The sequence below is a fragment of the Pseudophryne corroboree genome, chromosome 1 (assembly GCF_028390025.1).
Source record: "Pseudophryne corroboree isolate aPseCor3 chromosome 1, aPseCor3.hap2, whole genome shotgun sequence".
Taxonomy (NCBI): domain Eukaryota; kingdom Metazoa; phylum Chordata; class Amphibia; order Anura; family Myobatrachidae; genus Pseudophryne; species Pseudophryne corroboree.
In genome coordinates this window covers 1,146,073,331-1,146,093,350 of record NC_086444.1, presented here as the reverse complement: position 1 = coordinate 1,146,093,350, position 20,020 = coordinate 1,146,073,331, and the positions used below count along the sequence as shown (strand labels likewise).

Genomic DNA, 20,020 nt, shown 5'->3' with positions numbered 1-20,020 from the left:
TCTGCGGATTTTTTCGGTTCAAAATGGAGTCTCTGAGAGCAGTGATCTCAAGTCTGGAGTGAGAGTTCTTGGTCTCCCTAGACATAAAGGATGCTTACCTCCATATACCAATATGGCCGCATCATCAGGCTTACCTCAGATTTGCTCTGCTGCAGGAATACTACCAGTTCCAGGCTCTACCCTACGACCTATCAACGGCCCCAAGGGTCTTCACCAAAGTGATGTCGGAAATGATGTTCAAACTCCGGATTCAGGGTGTGAATATTGTCCCCTACCTAGATGATCTGCTGATCAAAGCAAGATCAAAAGAATTACTGCTGGACAGCATCTCCCGCACGACTTCCCTGCTGTCACGGGTGGATTCTAAATTTTTGAATGTTTCACCTGGAGCCAACCCAGCGTCTCCAGTTTCTCGGGATGATCCTGGACACTGTGGCTCAGAAGGTATTCCTTCCCAGACAAGGTGAAAGCACTTCAGGAGTTGGTTGTAGAGGCACAGAGACCCAATCAGTTGGGAAAAATGGTGACCTCTTTCGTGGCCATTCCATTTGTCAAGATTCCATACGAGGATTTTCCAAGTGGAACTCCTGAAGAAATGGTCGGGTTCACATCTGCAGATGTACCAGGTCATACGTCTATCATCGCAGGCCAGGATCTCCCTCCTGTGGTGGTTGCAATCCTCCAAATATTCGGGATCCAGGATTGGATTCTTTTGACCATGGACCAGTTTTCGGGGCTGGGGAGCGGTGATTCAAGGAAAAAAATTCCAGGGCCGGTGGTCACACCTTGGAAGCCCGTCTTTCTATAAACATACTGGAACTCAGAGCGATATACAATGCTCTGCTACAGGCAACTCCTCTGCTCCAAGGCCGAGCCTTACAGGACAGTATGACAACCCCATGGCTGTGGCTTACGTCAATCAGCAAGGCGGGACAGAGCAGGGCCTCCATGAGGGAGCTATCCAAGATCCTCCTCTTGGCTGAAGAGAACGCAAGAGCGGCGTCTGCCATATTCATTCCAGGTGTCGACAACTGGGAGGCGGACTTCCTTAGCCGTCACGACCTCCACCCAGGAGATTGGGGTCTCCATCCTCAGGTGTTTTGACAAATAACCGAGATGTGGGGCTGCCCACAGATAGATCTGATGGCCTCTCGTCAAAACAACAAGCTTCAGTGCTATTGTTCCAGGACGAGGGACTCCCTGGCAAGGGCATTGGACGTGCTGGCAACTCCATGGGTTTACCAGCTGGTATACCTGTGCCTTCTGATTCCGTTGCTCCCCACGGTTCTAAAAATAATCTGAAGAGAGGGAGCACACCCTGTTGAAGAAAATTAAAGCGCACCGGCTCCTTTGGACCCCTTCTTTTCCCATCATACTAAGTGTTCCCAGTATCCCTTATAGACTACAAGAAAAGCATTTACCGGTAGGTATTTAAAGTCCTCTTTTTGTGTGCACAGTTTGCATTCATACCCCCCATATTGACAGAAAGTATTGTTAACACTGTTAAATCCTACTACAATCCTATGGCTGTAATGCTGTTACTTTGTGTGTTTTAGTGTCAGAATCTGCACGATTCAGAGCATCTCACCTGGCTGATAGTGAACCACGTGCAGGATCTAATCAACCTGTCACACGAACCCCCAGTGCAGGACTTCATTAGTGCAATACACCGGAACTCCGCAGCTAGCGGCCTTTTCATCCAGGCAATCCAGTCCCGCTGTGAGAACCTAGCAACGGTGAGTGCCTTCTGTTCATCAGTAATGAGCTAAATCAGTATAACCTGGCTTTATTATCAATAACTAACTAGTTCTACTAAGTGACAACATGTGTTCAAGCACTGTACTAAGGGATTATTCTGGTAATCCATTTTGGGTTAGATTGTAATTAGGAATTAAGCGATAGGAGATGTTTTGTATTACAGACGTTGGGTATAGGTTTGTAAATATGATTGCGAGAAGATGTGGATAACAAGCACTGGCATTAAAAGTTGATGATTGCTTAAATTGAAAGCTAGGTTAGAATGTCATATTTGACATCAAAAAGTCACCAGTGGCCTTTAAGGTAAGAACAGTAGCCAAAAAAACATTGTAACATTTTCTTTTCAAAATGCGGGTGCGGACAGCATTAGCGTTCCCTTATCAGACTAGCTCCAGGTCTTGTCTCAGGCACCAAGCATTCTGTTGTAGTTTCAGTAGAGCGAGATTAAGAGCCCATCATTGTTGGAAGCTATTGTTTTAAATGAAAGAAGTGCTGTACACCCATATACGGGCCACTGAAAATGTATTGCTCACTTTATATATAAATAGTCCTAATTCAGCAGTTGCCTGGAGGTATGAAGTTGTCATGTCAACAGTCTAAGGGTGAGATTCAATGGACATATCACGCCCAATTTCCTTTCTAAAATGATCTCCGTTATCGCGCATATTGCGCCCATTGTAATCAGGTTTACTGTGTAAAGGGTTGGGTGCCTCGCTACTCCAGGGGTAGCGAGCTGAAATAATGATACAACGATCCTGAGTGCAGAAACAGAACGAGTGTGGAAACGGGTGAAAAGAATTGAATCCCGCCCAAAAGGCCAACACTAATGTCAACTGTCACAATGTTGACAATAGGAGTTTTAGCGATTTAAAGCTAGGCTGAAATTGACTGTCAGCATTGTGTGGGCAAGACATACCAAACCCGCACCTAGATACATGTGTGTCTGGGGCAATTATCTGTTGGCAGGGCTGTGTCGGCTTTTATCAGTGGTTCACATTTTATAGTTGCGGCCTTTGTAAAACAAGGCAATTTATTAAATGCGTTCCCATGTTGAATGACCACAAGGGGGCGTTAGTTTCAAGCCTATTGGTGGTATTCAATTCTTTTCACCCCTTTCCACATCTGTTCTGTTTCTGCTAACGGGTGTGGTGTCATCATTTCAGCTTGCTACCCCTGGGGTAGCGAGGCGCCCTAACCCTTTACGTAGTTAATCCTGATTACTATGTGTGCGATATGCGCGATAACGGGTATCATTTTAGAAAGGAGATTTGGCGTGATATATCATTTGAATACCACCCTATGTATTCTACTTTTTTTTTTTACATACAGTAGGCTACAATACCACAGTCTATAGTTACACCAGCCATCATAACAGTAGGACAGCTGGTGATGAATGCAGACTTAATTGGGAAAAATACAGTAGTTAAGTGCTAAAAGAATTGTGACTGAATTATACAGATCATTTATAGAAAATGCAAATATAATATCTGAATACGGTGTACAGTTCCCTGCAGTCTTCTCCCAGAAATTACTCCTGATTTTCTGTTTAGCAGGTTAATTTTAATTAAACAAAGGTAACCTTACAGTGTGCGTAGCCGATAGCTTAATGTCTGTTCCTGTTCTGTCCACCAGCCGACGTCCCTGAAGAAAACCTTGCAGTGCTTAGAAGGCATTCACCTAAGTCAGTCTGGTGCTGTGTTGATGTTGTACATTGACAAGCTGCTGTGTACTCCGTTCCGTGTGCTGGCCCGCATGGTGGATACGCTGGCCTGTCGTCGGGTGGAAATGCTGTTGGCTGCCACTCCACAGGTACTGGGCTATCACTGCTCTGCTGTAACTAGATATCTCTCTTTACTATTTGTGCACAATCTGCAGCCCTTCACTGTTGTTGATGGAGAACACCAGGACCTCATATAGCGTGTTGCTGAATTCTCCTGGGAGCCCAGACCTCTGCTGTTAATAAAGCTGGGGGAACTACTTGTGTGACCATTGCCTATACCTACTGGGTACTAACCCAGAAAAAGGACAGTGTTGCATGCCTTTTAGAGACATATTCACTTAGCCGTGGGACTTACTGGTTAAGTGCCCGGAGATATTCACTTATATCCATCAGTAAGCCCCAGGATTGGTAAGGTGTAGATTCCAGGTGAATTGCGCGGAGCCGTTAGTTACAACGTGCAGTGTGTTCCGAGGAAGCACTTTGTTTACACCCTCCGGAGGTGCAAATAAAATCTGCATTACGTGGTCCCCCTGGGCTTACCACGGGCAGTATTTGAATAGATTCAGGGTTTTAACCTGGGAGCTGACGGGAGAGATGTGTGCTGAGCGATCTTAACACAGACCGCTCAGCACACATCTCTCCCCCACTCAGCACAGCGTGTGTGCTGAGGAAGGTGGGGGGGCGCTCACTTCACACAGTGCTGAAGTGAGCGACCCGCTAGATTGAGCCTGCATGCATTCTCAATCTAGCACCGGCGATAGCGCTATCGCTGGGGGGCATACACACGACAGATCCGTGCTTAAAACCTAAGCAATCTAGTCAGATTGCTTAGATTTTAAACGCGTATCTCTCCGTGTGTACCCCCCTTTGGTCCCACGATTAATTGAATATCTTTTGATACTGATGTGTCTACATATTCCTTACCTCAAATTGCTCCAAATAGTCAAATTTATCGAGCCGTGAATTTTGCTACTTAATCTTAAGCACCTAATACACTATTTACGAACTAAGACACAAAATTGAGATATAAGTATGCATAACCGATACGATACGAGAGACTCTCGCCATGCATCAGTAGGCTTTATCTCCGACTGTATGCCAAATACTTTGCAACAACATCTAGGACACTGTTTGCCAACTGAGAGCTCTGTTCAATTCAGCACGCTGTTATGTCAGAGAATGACTGTTCTCGCGCCTTAAACATGTTTAGTCGCGAGATCCGGCATTCTACTACTTAAGTGCTGGTCACGATGCTGTTTCAAGCGTGCTAAGGACAGAAAACTGCATCTTGCCAGCAGTTTTGTCGGATTTCTGCTCGCACCCCAGGAGGGGTGCAAGAAGAAATTCTCCAGTCGGGCATAACATCACACTGAATTGAATAGCTCCGGGATCTCCTTTTCGACGCCGTTCAGTTTGTGCTGAATTGAATCGAGCCTATTGTCACAAGACTGATGAAAAAAGTATGCAGCATGAGAAACTCGCCAGGCTTCTCATTCCAAAGAGCCGAAAAAGGGATAGGTGTATGAGGACAGATCTGTATCTGTATTGACAGATCAAAATTGACAAAATGAACATTTCATTGCTTCTGGCATTGTAACTACCTGAATTTAGAAAAACTGTTAGCTTTCCATGCCCCGATGTAAAGGCTAGAGAGAACTGGAAGATTTAAGGCTATGGATTATGGGGGTCATTCAGACCTGATAGCACGTTAGTTGTTTTTTTGCTGTGCTGTGATCAGGTCATTACTGCACATGCTTATGCACCACAATGCACAGGCGCGTCGCACGGGTACAAAGCAAATCGTTGCTGTGCGATGGATTTTACGAAGAATCCATTCTCACAGTCAATGCAAGGTGATTGACAGGAAGAAGGCGTTTATGGGTGTCAACTGACAGTTTTCTGACAGTATTTGGAAAAACACAGGCGTGTCCAAGCATTTGAAAGGTGGGTGTCGGACGTCAATTCCAGGGACGGACATGCTGAAGTGATCGCAGCGGCTGAGTAAGTTCTGGGCAACTCAGAAACTGCACAAAACTTTTATAGCGCTCGGCTGCACATGCGATCGCACACTTGCAAAACAAAAATACACTCCCCAATGGGTGGCGACTATCTGCTCGCAGCAATGAAAAAAAAAAAGCCCTAGCAAGCGATCAGGTCTGAATTAGTCCCTATATTTGATGCCGAGTCATTATGCTTGTTCCCTACAGAATACTAATTCTCAGCTGCCTGTGGAGGAGTTGAATAGAATACAGGAGTATCTGCAGAGCAGTGGATTAGCACAAAGGTAACTGTGTACACTCTTTGCTTATGGGCAAACACATATATTGGTAAAGCAGCAGGTAAGAGCATTGTACAGTGTTGTTCATTTGTACAAACTATAAACATTGCAACAAGTATACAGGCGCTTGGCCATTTGGGAATACACATACTCTTCCCCTCTAGGTAGTGAGTCTGGCACGGCTCATTTCCCTAGCTGACAAATCTAAGTGTTTACCCAGAGCAGTGTTCATAATATCATTATGTGCCTGAGAGAATGTGACGTGCCAAAGAGAGAAAAATAATGTGTATATGTATGTAAACATGGGGCACTCTGGTTTTCTAGCTGTGCACTCTATCCTGGCTGCAGACCCATAAGTAAAGGTATGGAGGTACTCATGGCTTTTTATTGATGTGAAAAACATATCTGACGAGGCCCTGACTGGTTGTCTTGGCACTTGTGCGGTTTTGTGCTGCCGATAAGTTTCATTTCCGGCCCTGTTATGTTTCAGCCACTACACAATTTTGTGTAGTGATGTGGAGGTTGCATCTAATACACAGGATGAGTGGCATGAGTTTACTATTGACTTCTTTCCCTGCAGCCCCTTGTCCGAACAGCTGATATAGGGGCCCATTTATCAACGAGTCCTAAAACTCGTTGTGAATGATAAAACTCATTGCGTGTGATAAATGGTTCTCCAGGCAATCTGTCCCTAGCTGTCATGTGTTTGCAAAATGACACTTGGGAACTAATTAAACAAGTTTTATCACTCATTGATAAATGTGCCCCATGATAAGGTAAATTCTAATTTCTCTATCGTCCTAAGTGGATGCTGGGGTTCCTGAAAGGACCATGGGGAATAGCGGCTCCGCAGGAGACAGGGCACAAAAGTAAAGCTTTTACAGGTCAGGTGGTGTGTACTGGCTCCTCCCCCTATGACCCTCCTCCAGACTCCAGTTAGATTTTTGTGCCCGGCCGAGAAGGGTGCAATTCTAGGTGGCTCTCCTAAAGAGCTGCTTAGAGAAAGTTTAGCTTAGGTTTTTTATTTTACAGTGATTCCTGCTGGCAACAGGATCACTGCAACGAGGGACAGAGGGGAGAAGAAGTGAACTCACCTGCGTGCAGGATGGATTGGCTTCTTGGCTACTGGACATGAAGCTCCAGAGGGACGATCACAGGTACAGCCTGGATGGTCACCGGAGCCGCGCCGCCGGCCCCCTCGCAGATGCTGAAGCAAGAAGAGGTCCAGAATCGGCGGCTGAAGACTCCTGCAGTCTTCTAAAGGTAGCGCACAGCACTGCAGCTGTGCGCCATTTTCCTCTCAGCACACTTCACACGGCAGTCACTGAGGGTGCAGGGCGCTGGGGGGGGGGCGCCCTGGGAGGCAAATGAAAACCTTTAAAAAGGCTAAAAATACCTCACATATAGCCCCAGAGGCTATATGGAGATATTTACCCCTGCCTAAATGTACTAAATAGCGGGAGACGAGCCCGCCGAAAAAGGGGCGGGGCCTATCTCCTCAGCACACGGCGCCATTTTCTGTCACAGCTCCGCTGGTCAGGAAGGCTCCCAGGTCTCTCCCCTGCACTGCACTACAGAAACAGGGTATAACAGAGAGGGGGGGCATAATAAATGGCAATATATTAATATAAAAGCAGCTATAAGGGAGCACTTAATCATAAGGCTATCCCTGTCATATATAGCGCTTTTTGGTGTGTGCTGGCAGACTCTCCCTCTGTCTCCCCAAAGGGCTAGTGGGTCCTGTCTTCGTATAGAGCATTCCCTGTGTGTCTGCTGTGTGTCGGTACGTGTGTGTCGACATGTATGAGGACGTTATTGGTGTGGAGGCGGAGCAATTGCCAAATATGAGGATGTCACCTCCTAGGGGGTCGACACCAGAATGGATGCCTTATTTGTGGAATTACGGGATAGCGTCATGGTGAAGGTGACGAATCAACCGTATTTTCCAGAAGGGCCACACGCTATATGATTTTGGCAATAAAGGAGATGTTACATTTAGCTGATACTACAGGTACCACTAAACAGGGTATTATGTGGGGTGTGAAAAAACTACCAGTAGTTTTTCCCGAATCAGAAGAATTAAATGACGTGTGTGATGAAGCGTGGGGTGCCCCCGATAAAAAAACTGCTAATTTCCAAGAAGTTATTGGCTTTATACCCTTTCCCGCCAGAGGTTAGGGAGCGCTGGGAAACACCTCCTAGGGTGGACAAAGCGCTAACACGCTTATCAAAACAAGTGGCGTTACCCTCTCCTGAGACGGCCGCACTTAAAGATCCATCAGATAGGAGGATGGAAAATATCCAAAAAGGTATATACACACATGCAGGTGTTATACTACGACCAGCTATTGCGACTGCCTGGATGTGCAGTGCTGGGGTAGTTTGGTCAGAGTCCCTGATCGAAAATATTGATACCCTGGACAGGGACAATATTTTACTGTCGTTAGAACAAATAAAGGATGCATTTCTTTATATGCGTGATGCACAGAGAGATATCTGCACACTGGCATCACGGGTAAGTGCTATGTCCATTTCGGCCAGAAGAGCTTTATGGACACGACAGTGGACAGGCGATGCGTAGAGGGGTTATTTGGGGTCGGTCTATCGGATTTGGTGGCCACGGCTACGGCCGGGAAATCCACCTTTCTACCTCAAGTCACTCCCCAACAGAAAAAGGCACCGACTTTTCAACCGCAGCCCTTTCGTTCCTTCAAAAATAAGAGAGCAAAGGGCTATTCATATCTGCCACGAGGCAGAGGACGAGGGAAGAGACAGCAACAGGCAGCTCCTTCCCAGGAACAGAAGCCCTCCCCGGCTTCTACAAAAGCCTCAGCATGACGCTGGGGCTTCGCAAGCGGACTCGGGGGCGGTAGGCGGTCGTCTCAAGAATTACAGCGCGCAGTGGGCTCACTCGCAGGTAAATCCCTGGATCCTGCAGATAATATCTCAGGGGTACGGGTTGGAATTAGAGACAGAGCCACCTCGCCGTTTCCTGAAGTCTGCTTTACCAACGTCCCCCTCCGAAAGGGAGACGGTTTTGGAAGCCATTCACAAGCTGTATTCGCAGCAGGTGATAGTCAAGGTACCTCTTCTACAACAAGGGAAGGGGTATTATTCCACTCTATTTGTGGTACCGAAGCCGGATGGTTCGGTAAGGCCTATTCTAAATCTGAAGTCCTTGAACCTGTACATAAAGAAGTTCAAGTTCAAGATGGAGTCACTCAGAGCAGTGATAGCGAACCTGGAAGAAGGGGACTTTATGGTATCCTTGGACATCAAGGATGCGTATCTCCACGTTCCAATTTACCCCTCACACCAGGGGTAACTCAGGTTCGTTGTACAAAACTGTCACTATCAGTTTCAGACGCTGCCGTTTGGTTTGTCCACGGCACCTCGGGTCTTTACAAAGGTAATGGCCGAGATAATATTTCTTCTTCGAAGAAAAGGCGTATTAATTATCCCATACTTGGACGATCTCCTAATAAGGGCAAGGTCCAGAGAACAGCTAGAGATGGGTTTAGCACTATCTCAAGAGGTGCTAAAGCAGCACGGATGGATTCTGAATATTCCAAAATCCCAATTAATGCCGACAACTCGTCTGCTGTTCCTGGGGATGATTCTGGACACAGTTCAGAAAAAGGTTTTTCTTCCCGAGGAAAAAGCCAAGGAGTTATCTGACCTGGTCAGGAACCTCCTAAAACCAGGAAAGGTGTCTGTACATCAATGCACAAGAGTCCTGGGAAAAAATGGTAGCTTCTTACGAAGCAATCCCTTTCGGCAGATTCCATGCAAAGGGATCTGTTGGACAAATGGTCAGGGTCGCATCTTCAGATGCACCTGTGGATAACCCTGTCGCCGAGGACAAGGGTATCCCTTCTGTGGTGGTTGCAGGAGGCTCATCTATTGGAGGGCCGCAGATTCGGCATACAGGATTGGATCCTGGTGACCACGGATGCCAGCCTGAGAGGCTGGGGAGCAGTCACACAGGGAAGAAATTTCCAGGGAGTGTGGTCGAGCCTGAAAAAGTCTCTTCACATAAGCATTCTGGAACTAAGAGCAATCTACAATGCTCTAAGCCAGGCGGAACCTCTGCTTCAAGGAAGACCGGTGTTGATCCAGTCGGACAACATCACGACAGTCGCCCATGTAAACAGACAGGGCGGCACAAGAAGCAGGAGGGCAATGGCAGAAGCTGCCAGGATCCTTCGCTGGGCGGAGAATCACGTAATAGCACTGTCAGCAGTATTCATCCCGGGCGTGGACAACTGGGAAGCAGACTTCCTCAGCAGACACGACCTTCACCCGGGAGAGTGGGGACTTCATCCAGAAGTTTTCCACATGCTATTAAACCGTTGGGTAAAACCAATGGTGGACATGATGGCGTCTCGCCTCAACAAAACACTGGACAGGTATTGCGCCAGGTCAAGAGATCCGCAGGCAATAGCTGTGGACGCGCTGGTAACACCTTGGGTGTACCAGTCGGTATATGTGTTTCCTCTTCTGCCTCTCATACCAAAGGTATTGAGGATTATACGGCAAAGAGGAGTAAGACTAGTGGCTCCGGTTTGGCCAAGAAGGACTTGGTACCCGGAACTTCAAGAGATGGTCACGGACGATCCGTGGCCTCTACCTCTGAGAAGGGACCTGCTGCAGCAGGGTCCCTGTCTTTTTCAAGACTTACCGCGGCTGCGTTTGACGGCATGGCGTTTGAATGCCAGATCCTAAAAGGAAAAGGCATTCCAGAAGAAGTCATTCCTACCTTGATAAAGGCAAGGAAGGAAGTCACCGCGAAGCATTATCACCGTAATTGGCGAAAATATGTTGAGTGGTGCGACCAGCGGAGTGCTCCGATGGAGGAATTTCAACTGGGTCGTTTCCTACATTTCCTGCAATCAGGATTGTCTATGGGTCTCAAATTGGGATCTATTAAGGTTCAAATTTCGGCCCTATCAATATTCTTCCAAAAAGAATTGGCCTCAGTCCCTGAGGTCCAGATTTTTATCAAAGGAGTACTGCATATACAGCCTCCTGTGGTGCCTAAGGTGGCACCGTGGGATCTAAATGTAGTTTTAGATTTCCTCAAATCCAATTGGTTTGAACCACTAAAGAATGTGGATTTAAAATATCTCACATGGAAAGTGACTATGTTACTGACCCTGGCTTCGGCCGGGAGAGTATCTGAACTGGCGGCTTTATCTTATAAAAGCCTTTATTTAATTTTCCATTCGACATAGGGCAGAGCTGCGGACGCGTCCGCATCTTCTCCCTAAGGTGGTATCAGCGTTTCACCTGAACCAGCCTATTGTAGTGCCTGCGGCTACAGACGACTTGAAGGACTCCAAGTTGTTGAACGTTGTCAGAGCCTTAAAAATATACATTTAAAGGACGGCTGGAGTCAGAAAATCTGACTCGCTGTTTATACTGTATGCACCCAACAAGTTGGGTGCACCTGCTTCTAAGCAGTCGATTGCTCGTTGGATTTGGAACAAAATTCAACTTGTACATTCTGTGGCAGGCCTGCCACAGCCTAAATCTGTTAAGGCCCATTCCAATAGGAAGGTGGGCTCATCTTGAGCGGCTGCCCGAGGGGTCTCGGCATTACAACTCTGCCGAGCAGCTACGTGGTCAGGGGAGAACACGTTTGTAAAATTTTACAAATTTGATACCCTGGCAAAGGAGGACCTGGAGTTCTCTCATTCGGTGCTGCAGAGTCATCCGCACTCTCCCGCCCGTTTGGGAGCTTTGGTATAATCCCCATGGTCCTTTCAGGAACCCCAGCATCCACTTAGGACGATAGAGAAAATAAGAATTTACTTACCGATAATTCTATTTCTCGGAGTCCGTAGTGGATGCTGGGCGCCCATCCCAAGTGCGGATTATCTGCAATACTTGTACATAGTTATTGTTAACTAATTCGGGTTATTGTTTAGGAAGCCATCTTTCAGAGGCTCCTCTGTTATCATACTGTTAACTGGGTTTAGATCACAAGTTGTACGGTGTGATTGGTGTGGCTGGTATGAGTCTTACCCGGGATTCAAAAATCCTCCCTTATTGTGTACGCTCGTCCGGGCACAGTACCTAACTGGAGTCTGGAGGAGGGTCATAGGGGGAGGAGCCAGTACACACCACCTGACCTGTAAAAGCTTTACTTTTGTGCCCCGTCTCCTGCGGAGCCGCTATTCCCCATGGTCCTTTCAGGAACCCCAGCATCCACTACGGACTCCGAGAAATAGAATTATCGGTAAGTAAATTCTTATTTTCTGTAGTCCTGTAACTCCTGATTATGGTGCGTAATATTATGCAAATGGAGCTCTCTAGAAAGCAGCCTATTGTTGTCTCATTTCCTTTGTCTTATTGACATATCTGCTCTTAAAGGCACCAAAGACTTTATTCTCTGCTGGACAGATTTCGGGCTACTGTGGCACTGGATACAGTCAGCCCTTCTCCTTTAGTAACCTCTCACCCGCTGGACGGGGAAAATCGGCCACGGCTGGAGACGTTGGACCCTGATGAGGTGGGTAAGCCTCTGCTATGTGGTGGATGAGGAAGATTGTTAGTATTTTAAAGAAACAAGTAAATTCAGGTTGTTGCTCTGAAGATGTACCTATTATAGGTTTACTTGTTTTTCTGTAACCGTCCCCCTGTTCTAAAACCATTCAAGAAAAATTTGAGCATTTGTTGATGGCAAAATTAAAAGTAAATTAAAAAAAAATAATAATAATACCTGATTCCACACCATAGCTGAGATAACCATACTCGTGTCAGAATAATTTTCTGTGCGCTCGGTAAGCAGGGGGTAAATTATGGTGTTATGTATATCTGCCTAGCAAATAAACATTAACACAAAGGTTTTAGCACAACTCTGAGATTTAGTGATTGGCGAATACTCAGAATCTGTACTGAGCATATGCCCATATCTGTATGTGATCCCGCTCGCAGCGCCCCTCAGCCACAGCATGCTGTTTAGGAGGAGGTGACGGGAGCTCCCGATTTGTAGGCTTGCCGAGGCCAGGGTCTGTGTCGTATGGCCCCGCAAGTCTGGACTACACAGCCATCCTCAGACTGCTGATGTTCATGCAAATGATCAGACGGCTGGGGATTGGACGCAGCAAGGATCACACATGCTGGAAGGAGGAGTCTACTAACATAAGGCGCCTTCTGCAGTATTAGAATATTTTCGCATTGCTGTGGCGTCCAAAGACACATGAGCGGTGGGAACTGCGTTCATCTCTAAATAACCCCCCATGCTCATAATCATGTTGCAGACATATAGGAGCTTTAAGGAATGCAGTGAAATATCTATATTTTACGTACAACACTACATGAGGATCATAGACATGTAATCACATCTGAGCATGAAGAATGTAAATAAAGAGTTTACCACTTGTGGTGTTTTTTGTATTTCTCTAGAACTGGTATGTGTCATTGGTACGCTCTCAGTGTTACGCACACTCGGATTCTGCACTGCTGGAAGGAGCAGAATTGGTGAATAGAATCCCTCCATCTGAGCGCCTTCCCTTTATGGCCAGCAAGGTATGAAGAACATGACAGCTGACAGCGGGCTAGGGGTCTGCATGTAATAATTAGATTAGAAAGCTGCATTTTGTCACACATGCTCTTCAGATTTAGGTTGGTAATAGTTAAACTCGGGTGATATTTTCCTTACAATTCCAGGAGTTTAACCTGAGCCTGCTAGCTCCTTGCTTAGCCCTGGGGGTGAACCAGATGTTAGGAGATCAGGACAGCACTTTCTTTGAGACATCGAGGTCGGTGGTTCTGGATCTCATGTCGCAGACTGTACAGCAGCTGCCAGTCAGTCATCAGCTCCTCCAACTTCTGCAGCCCATGGAGAAGGACCCCTACTGGGACAAGCTGAGCATAATTATAGGTAACTATGTCACACTTGTTTCTAGTTCATTCATATCTGTGACCTGCAAATCTTACTGTGACCCTGGTAAATTCATGTTCCTCAGATTCTATGGGTAATTACTAATGAAGTCACCAGATTCTTTTCACATCAGAAACTCGCTGCTTTGCATAGGGAAGCTTGAGATACATTAGTGGAACCTGGTGGTGTAGGATGGCTGACTCGCCTATCTGCCGTTGTTTGAGTGGCCGTCACCCTACCTTTTATCTACATACTGTTGAGTTTTAGCTAATCTTTGCGGCTATTTGCGGAAAATGCGACTCTGCACTGTGCACGCCCCTGCGAGTGGGTCGCAGCTAGTCACCGTGCGGCCAGTTCGCGACGAGAAATGTGGGGGGATATATCTGTAGGTATGCAGCCTATAACATGGGTCATACACACATACCCCACAGAACTTTGTTCAAATGTCCATAGCCGTTTGAAACAAGGGGGATATATCAAAGCTTAGAAAGAGACAAAGTACCAACCAATTAGGTTCTAACTGCCATTTTCAGTCTGTGCTTGCAAAATAACAGGAGCTGATTGGCTGGTACTTTATATTTCTCCTAGGTTTGATACATCTCCTCCAAGGTGAGGGTGTAGCAGTGAATTCAGCCACACTGCTGGCAATAAAAATAGTTCTTAATATGGTCGCTGGTGGGGGTTTGTTGGGAAGGGCATTTAAAGTGCATATAAATTGTGTCATGACAAGTACATGATAGAACAACCACATAATGCTCAAGTTGGTTCACTATAAGGTAGAAAACTTGCTTTTGCCATAAGGAAAGTCTGTGCTTTTCCTGTTTTACCAGTCATCTTTGTCTGTAGGGCTGGATATCTAAATCCGTATCCATTTTTGTCTTATATCATCAGTAGTGTGTGATTTGTACACCAAGCTGAAGCTCTGCACCTTTAGTGACATTATGTTTGGTTTAGGTGACGCCGAGGTATACCACTCTCTTGTCACCATCTGTCGTGCTATGGCGCAGTATATGCTGTTTCTTCCAAAACTACCTCCAGCTTATCACATAACTCAGGAGAAGCAGTCAGACATTGTGAAGTTTGTGGTGATGTCAGTGGAGGTAAGTGACTTGCACCTAGTACACCAAGAAGAAAAAGATATGTGCATTTGTATAAATAGGCAGCAGTTGCACAGCTGATGAAATCTCTGTCTGCAGGCTGTCTCCTGGCACTTTGTACATGAGCAGATCCCGCTGAGTGTGGATCTCCAGGCGGTGCTGGATTGCTGCTGCCTCGCTCTCCAGCAGCCTGGCTTGTGGAATCTGCTGGCTTCTACAGAGTATATGACACAAGCCTGCTCCCTCATCACTTGTATACGCTTCATTATAGAAGCAGGTAAGTGGTCATTGTAAGCCTTTGTAGAATACTAGAGATCCCATTTCTCGGGCATTCATCTTGGGGACACAGGTTTACTGATTGGGGGTAAGTGCCACCATTATGAGTTAGTGTATTTTTAGGGCAAGGATTGAGACAGTTGAAGGGTCATCCCCCTTCTACATCACGCACTTCCGAATAGAGGCGTCCACAGTTCTCAAAGTTCTTTTGGGTCTGGACGATTTAGGGATGGTTCTTCCCAGCAACTGGCTATTTATTACTTTTCCAGGTTCCATAGTCTCCACAGGGGAGACAGTGGGGTGTACTGTAGGTGGTGGTAAAGGACTGGGCGCCAAACAGTTTAGCTTTTAGGTATACCAAGATGCTCCGGTCCTTCCACCCCTCTATATCCCGCCTCAATGCTCAGTCAGATCCGTTTAGTTTTGGTGCCGCAGGAGCCGGGTCACCGTTTAAACTGGGGCTGCTTAGAAGATTTTATTTTTAACAAATATGAGTAGCAGCGCTAGGCTATCCTATGGAACCCGCAACTTCTTAGCCATCTATCCTCCATTCACACGAGAAAGACCGGAGGAAGCTGGTGTGGACACTGGTGCGCCAGAACTCCACTAGACCACCATGGCCTTTTACTGGCATAGGCAAACCTTAATGGGGCCAGAGTGCCAGGTGGGTAACGCCAGCATAGGGAAGGATAGCACTCTACCTGTGGGACCCCTCCCCCAGCTCAGTGCGCCATCCATGCGGTCTCCCTGCCGCTGAGCTGCTCCATTTTCCCCTCAGAGACCTACAGCAGCCATTTTCAGCGTATGCAGCTACAGGTCTCCGGGAACGTTGGGTTCAGTCTCCTTGTATATCTCTCCAAGGTGCCAAGTTATTAAGCGTGAATATCCTACCAGCTACTGCTGTTATGTAATTGAATTAGTGCCCATTGCAGTGTATTTAAAATTGTCTGTGACTTGTGGTGGTGCTGCTGTCTGTTCTCTTTACTTATTCACTGTCAGCATATACCTATCCCTTCTGTTTCTTCCCTTTCACCCCGTGACCAGGTGTTTAAGGGTTGCTACAGTCTTCAGCAGCTCTGAGAGCAGTGAAGTTAGTCACAGCACTGTTTGCATTTTGTGTGCAGAAATACCCTTGCAGCTGTGCCTGGCAAAAGCAAGAGTCATAAAGAGACAGAGGCTCCTCTGTTAGTCTCATGTAAGTACTGCTCTGCTGGTTTATCTCCTCGGGACATTGTACAAGATGATTTGTGTACCTCTTGTAATGCATCTCCATCCTGCACCATCAGGCCCTTTGCAGCCCTCCATGAGGTTAGTCGATCTCTCCTGCAGTCAGGAGTGATAGTACCTGTCCCTTGGTCACAACGTAGGACTGTTTTCTGTTGTACCCTGTTTTTGGTTCAGAAACCTAACTGGGCTCATCAACCTTTCCTCAATCTCATTTGTGAGAGTACCCAGGTTTCGTATGGAAACCCTCCGCTCTATTGTCCTGGCTATGGTGCCTGGGGACTTTATGGTGTCTCTCGACATTCAGGATGTCTATCTGCATCTCCATATTGCACCCTCTCATCAACGAGTCCTGTTCGCTATACTTCAACAACATTACCAGTTTCGGGCCCTGCCATTTGAACTGTCTACTGCACCCAGGGTCTTTACCTAAATTGTTGCAGTTATGGTGGCACAGCTACGTCGTCAGGGGGTCAGACTACTCCCTTAACTGGACGACCTGCTCCTTCTGGCACATTCTCCAGAGGTCCTGCAATGCCATCCAACTGACTATTGCCATCCTGCAGCAACATGATTGGCTCATCAACTGGAAAAAGTCTTCCTTCATGTCTTCACAACGCATTCAACATCTGGAAGCTCTCTTTGAGTCTCTGGTCCAGAGACTTTTCCTATCTGCAGACAAGATTTCAGCGCTGCACCGTCACATTGTGTCCATCGACTCGGCCATGCAAGTCTGGGGTTCTTGTTTTCCACCTCCGACATGGTGGAGTACGCCCAGTTCCATTCCAGACCTCTGCAACACCTGTTCCACTGTCCGGGTGGAATGGGCAACCTTATTTAATCAGGTCACTGACAATGGTTCTCTACCCGGAGGTACGATTGTCCCTCACCTGGTGGCTCCATATGGACTGTCTCAACCAGGGACGAACCCACTGAATTCTGGATTGGGTTCTTATTACCACGGACGCAATCCTCCGCTGATGGGGTGCAGTGACCGGACAGTACTCCTTTCAAGACCATTCGACTTCTGCAGAAAGCTGCCTGCCCATCAATGTTCTGGAACTTCAGGCGGTATACAGAGCTCTCACTCTGTCGCAGAATCTAATCTGGAGAAAAATGGTTCGAATTCAGTCCGCCAGTGCCACGGCAGTGGCCTACCTCAACCTTCAGGGTAGCACCCGCAGTCAGTTGGCGATGCAGGAGGTAGCGCACATTCTACAGGTGGGCTGAACGCCATCTCGGCTGTCTTCATACCATGGATACTGAACTGGGAGGCTAACTTTCATGGCCGTCACGACGTGCATGCAGATGAGAGGGCTCTTCACAGCAACTTCTTCCAGCTTCTGGTGGACAAGTGGGTCCTGCCGGACGTGGACCTCATAACCTCCCGTCACAACTACAAGGTTCCTGTGTATGGTTCCTAAACAAGAGATCCCGAAGCAGTTTTTGTGGACGCTCTGACAAGTGAGGTGGACCTTCTGTCTGGCATACCTCTCCCTTCTTCCTCGAGTTCTTTGGAAATTCAAGCAAGAAGTAGGCACTGTCCTTTTGGTAGCTCCAGCCTGGCCAAGACGCCATTGGTACTCTGATTTCCATAGATCTTCCCTTTCCACTTACCCTACAACCAGACCTGTTGTCTCAGGACCCCTGTCTACACCAGACCTAGCCCGTTGTGTATTTGACGGCGTGGCTCTGTAGTCATCCTTACTGAGATCCAAAGGTTTCTCTCGCTCTGTGGTCTAACTCTTATCCAACTTTGCTCAAAACAGGATATCCCCAGTGTAAGCCAGCAATTCCAGTGCCTACTTGGAATTCGCGTCCGCTTTCCACGAACAGAGCCAGAGGATGCGGCAGACAACCACCGAGGTAGCAGACGCAGTGGAAGCCAGGAGAACAGCATACAGAACCAGTTAAATAGCTGGGACTTTTTTGGTTCAGGAGCAGTCTCCTCCTCTATTTGAAAAATGCATTTGGCTGCTCTTACACGCGCAGATATGTCTAAGGTAGGCTGACACCTCCTCCTCCCCTGAGGGGGACTCGGTGAGAGCGGTATCTGCATCCTCTGGCTCACCAGATGATACCTCAGATTCTGAAAGCTGCGTATATTGAGAGGAGGGTACAGTATGCCTAGTGGCTTTAGTGGACAAGGGCCTTTCACCCTGTTACATCCTGTTGAAAAGCAGTGGAGGTATTTGCCAGACTCTGTGCGGTAGAAAGGACATCCACACAGGAGGAGGGCATAGCTGGCACTGGCATAGCAGAATGTATTTGCTGAGGGAATGCCATAGTGGGAGCAATTGCAGAGGTTGCAAGGCAGTCAGCTATCTGACCCAGTAACTGTGAAAAGGAAACCCAGGGGGTATCCTGCACAGGGGCTGGAGGAGCTGGATGGTGAGGTGGGGCAAGATGCACATAAACCATCCTGTACAATGTCCTGAGAGGATAAACCTACAGAACAGGTCCTGCATGAGACCAACAGGTGCAGCAGCCTCCTTGCGACCCTTGCCTTTGCTACACATAGCTGCAAGAGTATGACAAACGCACAATATGGCACTAAGCAGTATGTAACAATGGCAGTACTGTGACAAATTTCACCAACTCGGGGAGCTGTGAAGTAGATGAAACTCTTAAACACGTGTTCAGGGTTGAAAGAGACAAAGGGATAGGTATAAGCTGACAGTAGAAGAAATCAAACAGCAGATCTAGCACAAGTCACAGACAATGCAGAATGCAATAATTTATACTGCAATGGACACTGAATCAACTACACAGATCGCAGTGGCTGGTAGGAGAAGTATACAGGGAGACAGGACCCAGTGTTCCCGAAGACCTGTAGCTGCAGAGCTGAAAATTGCTGTTGTGGGTCTCTGAGGGCACGAGGGTGGAGATAGACCGCAGTTAATGGCGCCCTGAGCTGGGGGAGGAGCCGCAGGCAGGGGACTGCCTTCCCCTATGCTGACTTAATCCACTGGTACCTTGGCCTCTGTTTAAGCTGAAACCTGCACCAGTATGTTTGCCCCGAACCGGTGTCCTGAGAAAGGAGGCAGGACTCCATACAAGACGCAGGAACCCTCCATACCTGTACCCCCTGTGCCAGCTTGCAGTCCAGGGTCCTCCATGAGAGCTGTGCTAGGTGAGCTCCCAGGTGCCCCGCCAGAAAGTACCAGGCCAAGGAAGTTTTGTTGCCGATGGGGGGGTTTGAGCGGAAGCGCTGGCGTCCAGTGGACTGCCTAGCGCTGCTGCTCTGTTGTCAGAAGAGATTAAAAAAAGTAAGATAACAAAGCTTGGGCTGCTTAATAGTGAACCGGCTCCTGCCGGCACAAAAGCAATTCTGAAGCGCCTGAGCTTGGGGGGGCGGGGGGGGGGGGGCTGGGGTGGCGGTGGTGTAATAGGGGAGAAGTACCGGAGCATCATGGAATAAAGTTTTAACGGTTTTGTGCCCGGCCCATTGCCACCACCTATACTCCATTGTCTAACTTTGGAGCCCTATGGGACTTGAAGAAGAGAGTTGACAAAGGTAATCTACCAGAACTCCTTATTCCTTGCAAGACATGGAGGAAATTGCAATCGAAATGGTCTTGCATCTAATTTCTCACAGGACCACAGGGATATAGCGCTTCCATAAGGACTTAAGCACTTTAAGTAAATTAGAGTTGCTAAAAATGTATTCCCCTCTGTATACCCATCCTGCAGGATAATTATTTTGTAGTCCACAGCACATGGGGTCTTGCATTGGCTGCCTTTGCGGCTTGATTTCATATATTATTGATTACCACTGC

General features: G+C 47.4%; 1 protein-coding gene across 4 annotated transcripts in view; it reads left to right on the top strand.

Moving 5' to 3' along the window:
- HTT (huntingtin) overlaps positions 1-20,020 on the top strand; it is a 517,727-nt gene that overhangs the window by 261,149 nt on the left and 236,558 nt on the right. For all 4 annotated transcript variants that reach the window (XM_063924321.1, XM_063924312.1, XM_063924303.1 and 1 more), the window contains 8 exons: positions 1,557-1,736; positions 3,391-3,567; positions 5,686-5,762; positions 12,132-12,270; positions 13,167-13,289; positions 13,431-13,644; positions 14,599-14,744; positions 14,841-15,018. In XM_063924321.1, coding sequence (XP_063780391.1) covers positions 1,557-1,736; positions 3,391-3,567; positions 5,686-5,762; positions 12,132-12,270; positions 13,167-13,289; positions 13,431-13,644; positions 14,599-14,744; positions 14,841-15,018 — 1,234 coding nt within the window. The remainder of the gene's footprint in view (positions 1-1,556; positions 1,737-3,390; positions 3,568-5,685; positions 5,763-12,131; positions 12,271-13,166; positions 13,290-13,430; positions 13,645-14,598; positions 14,745-14,840; positions 15,019-20,020) is intronic.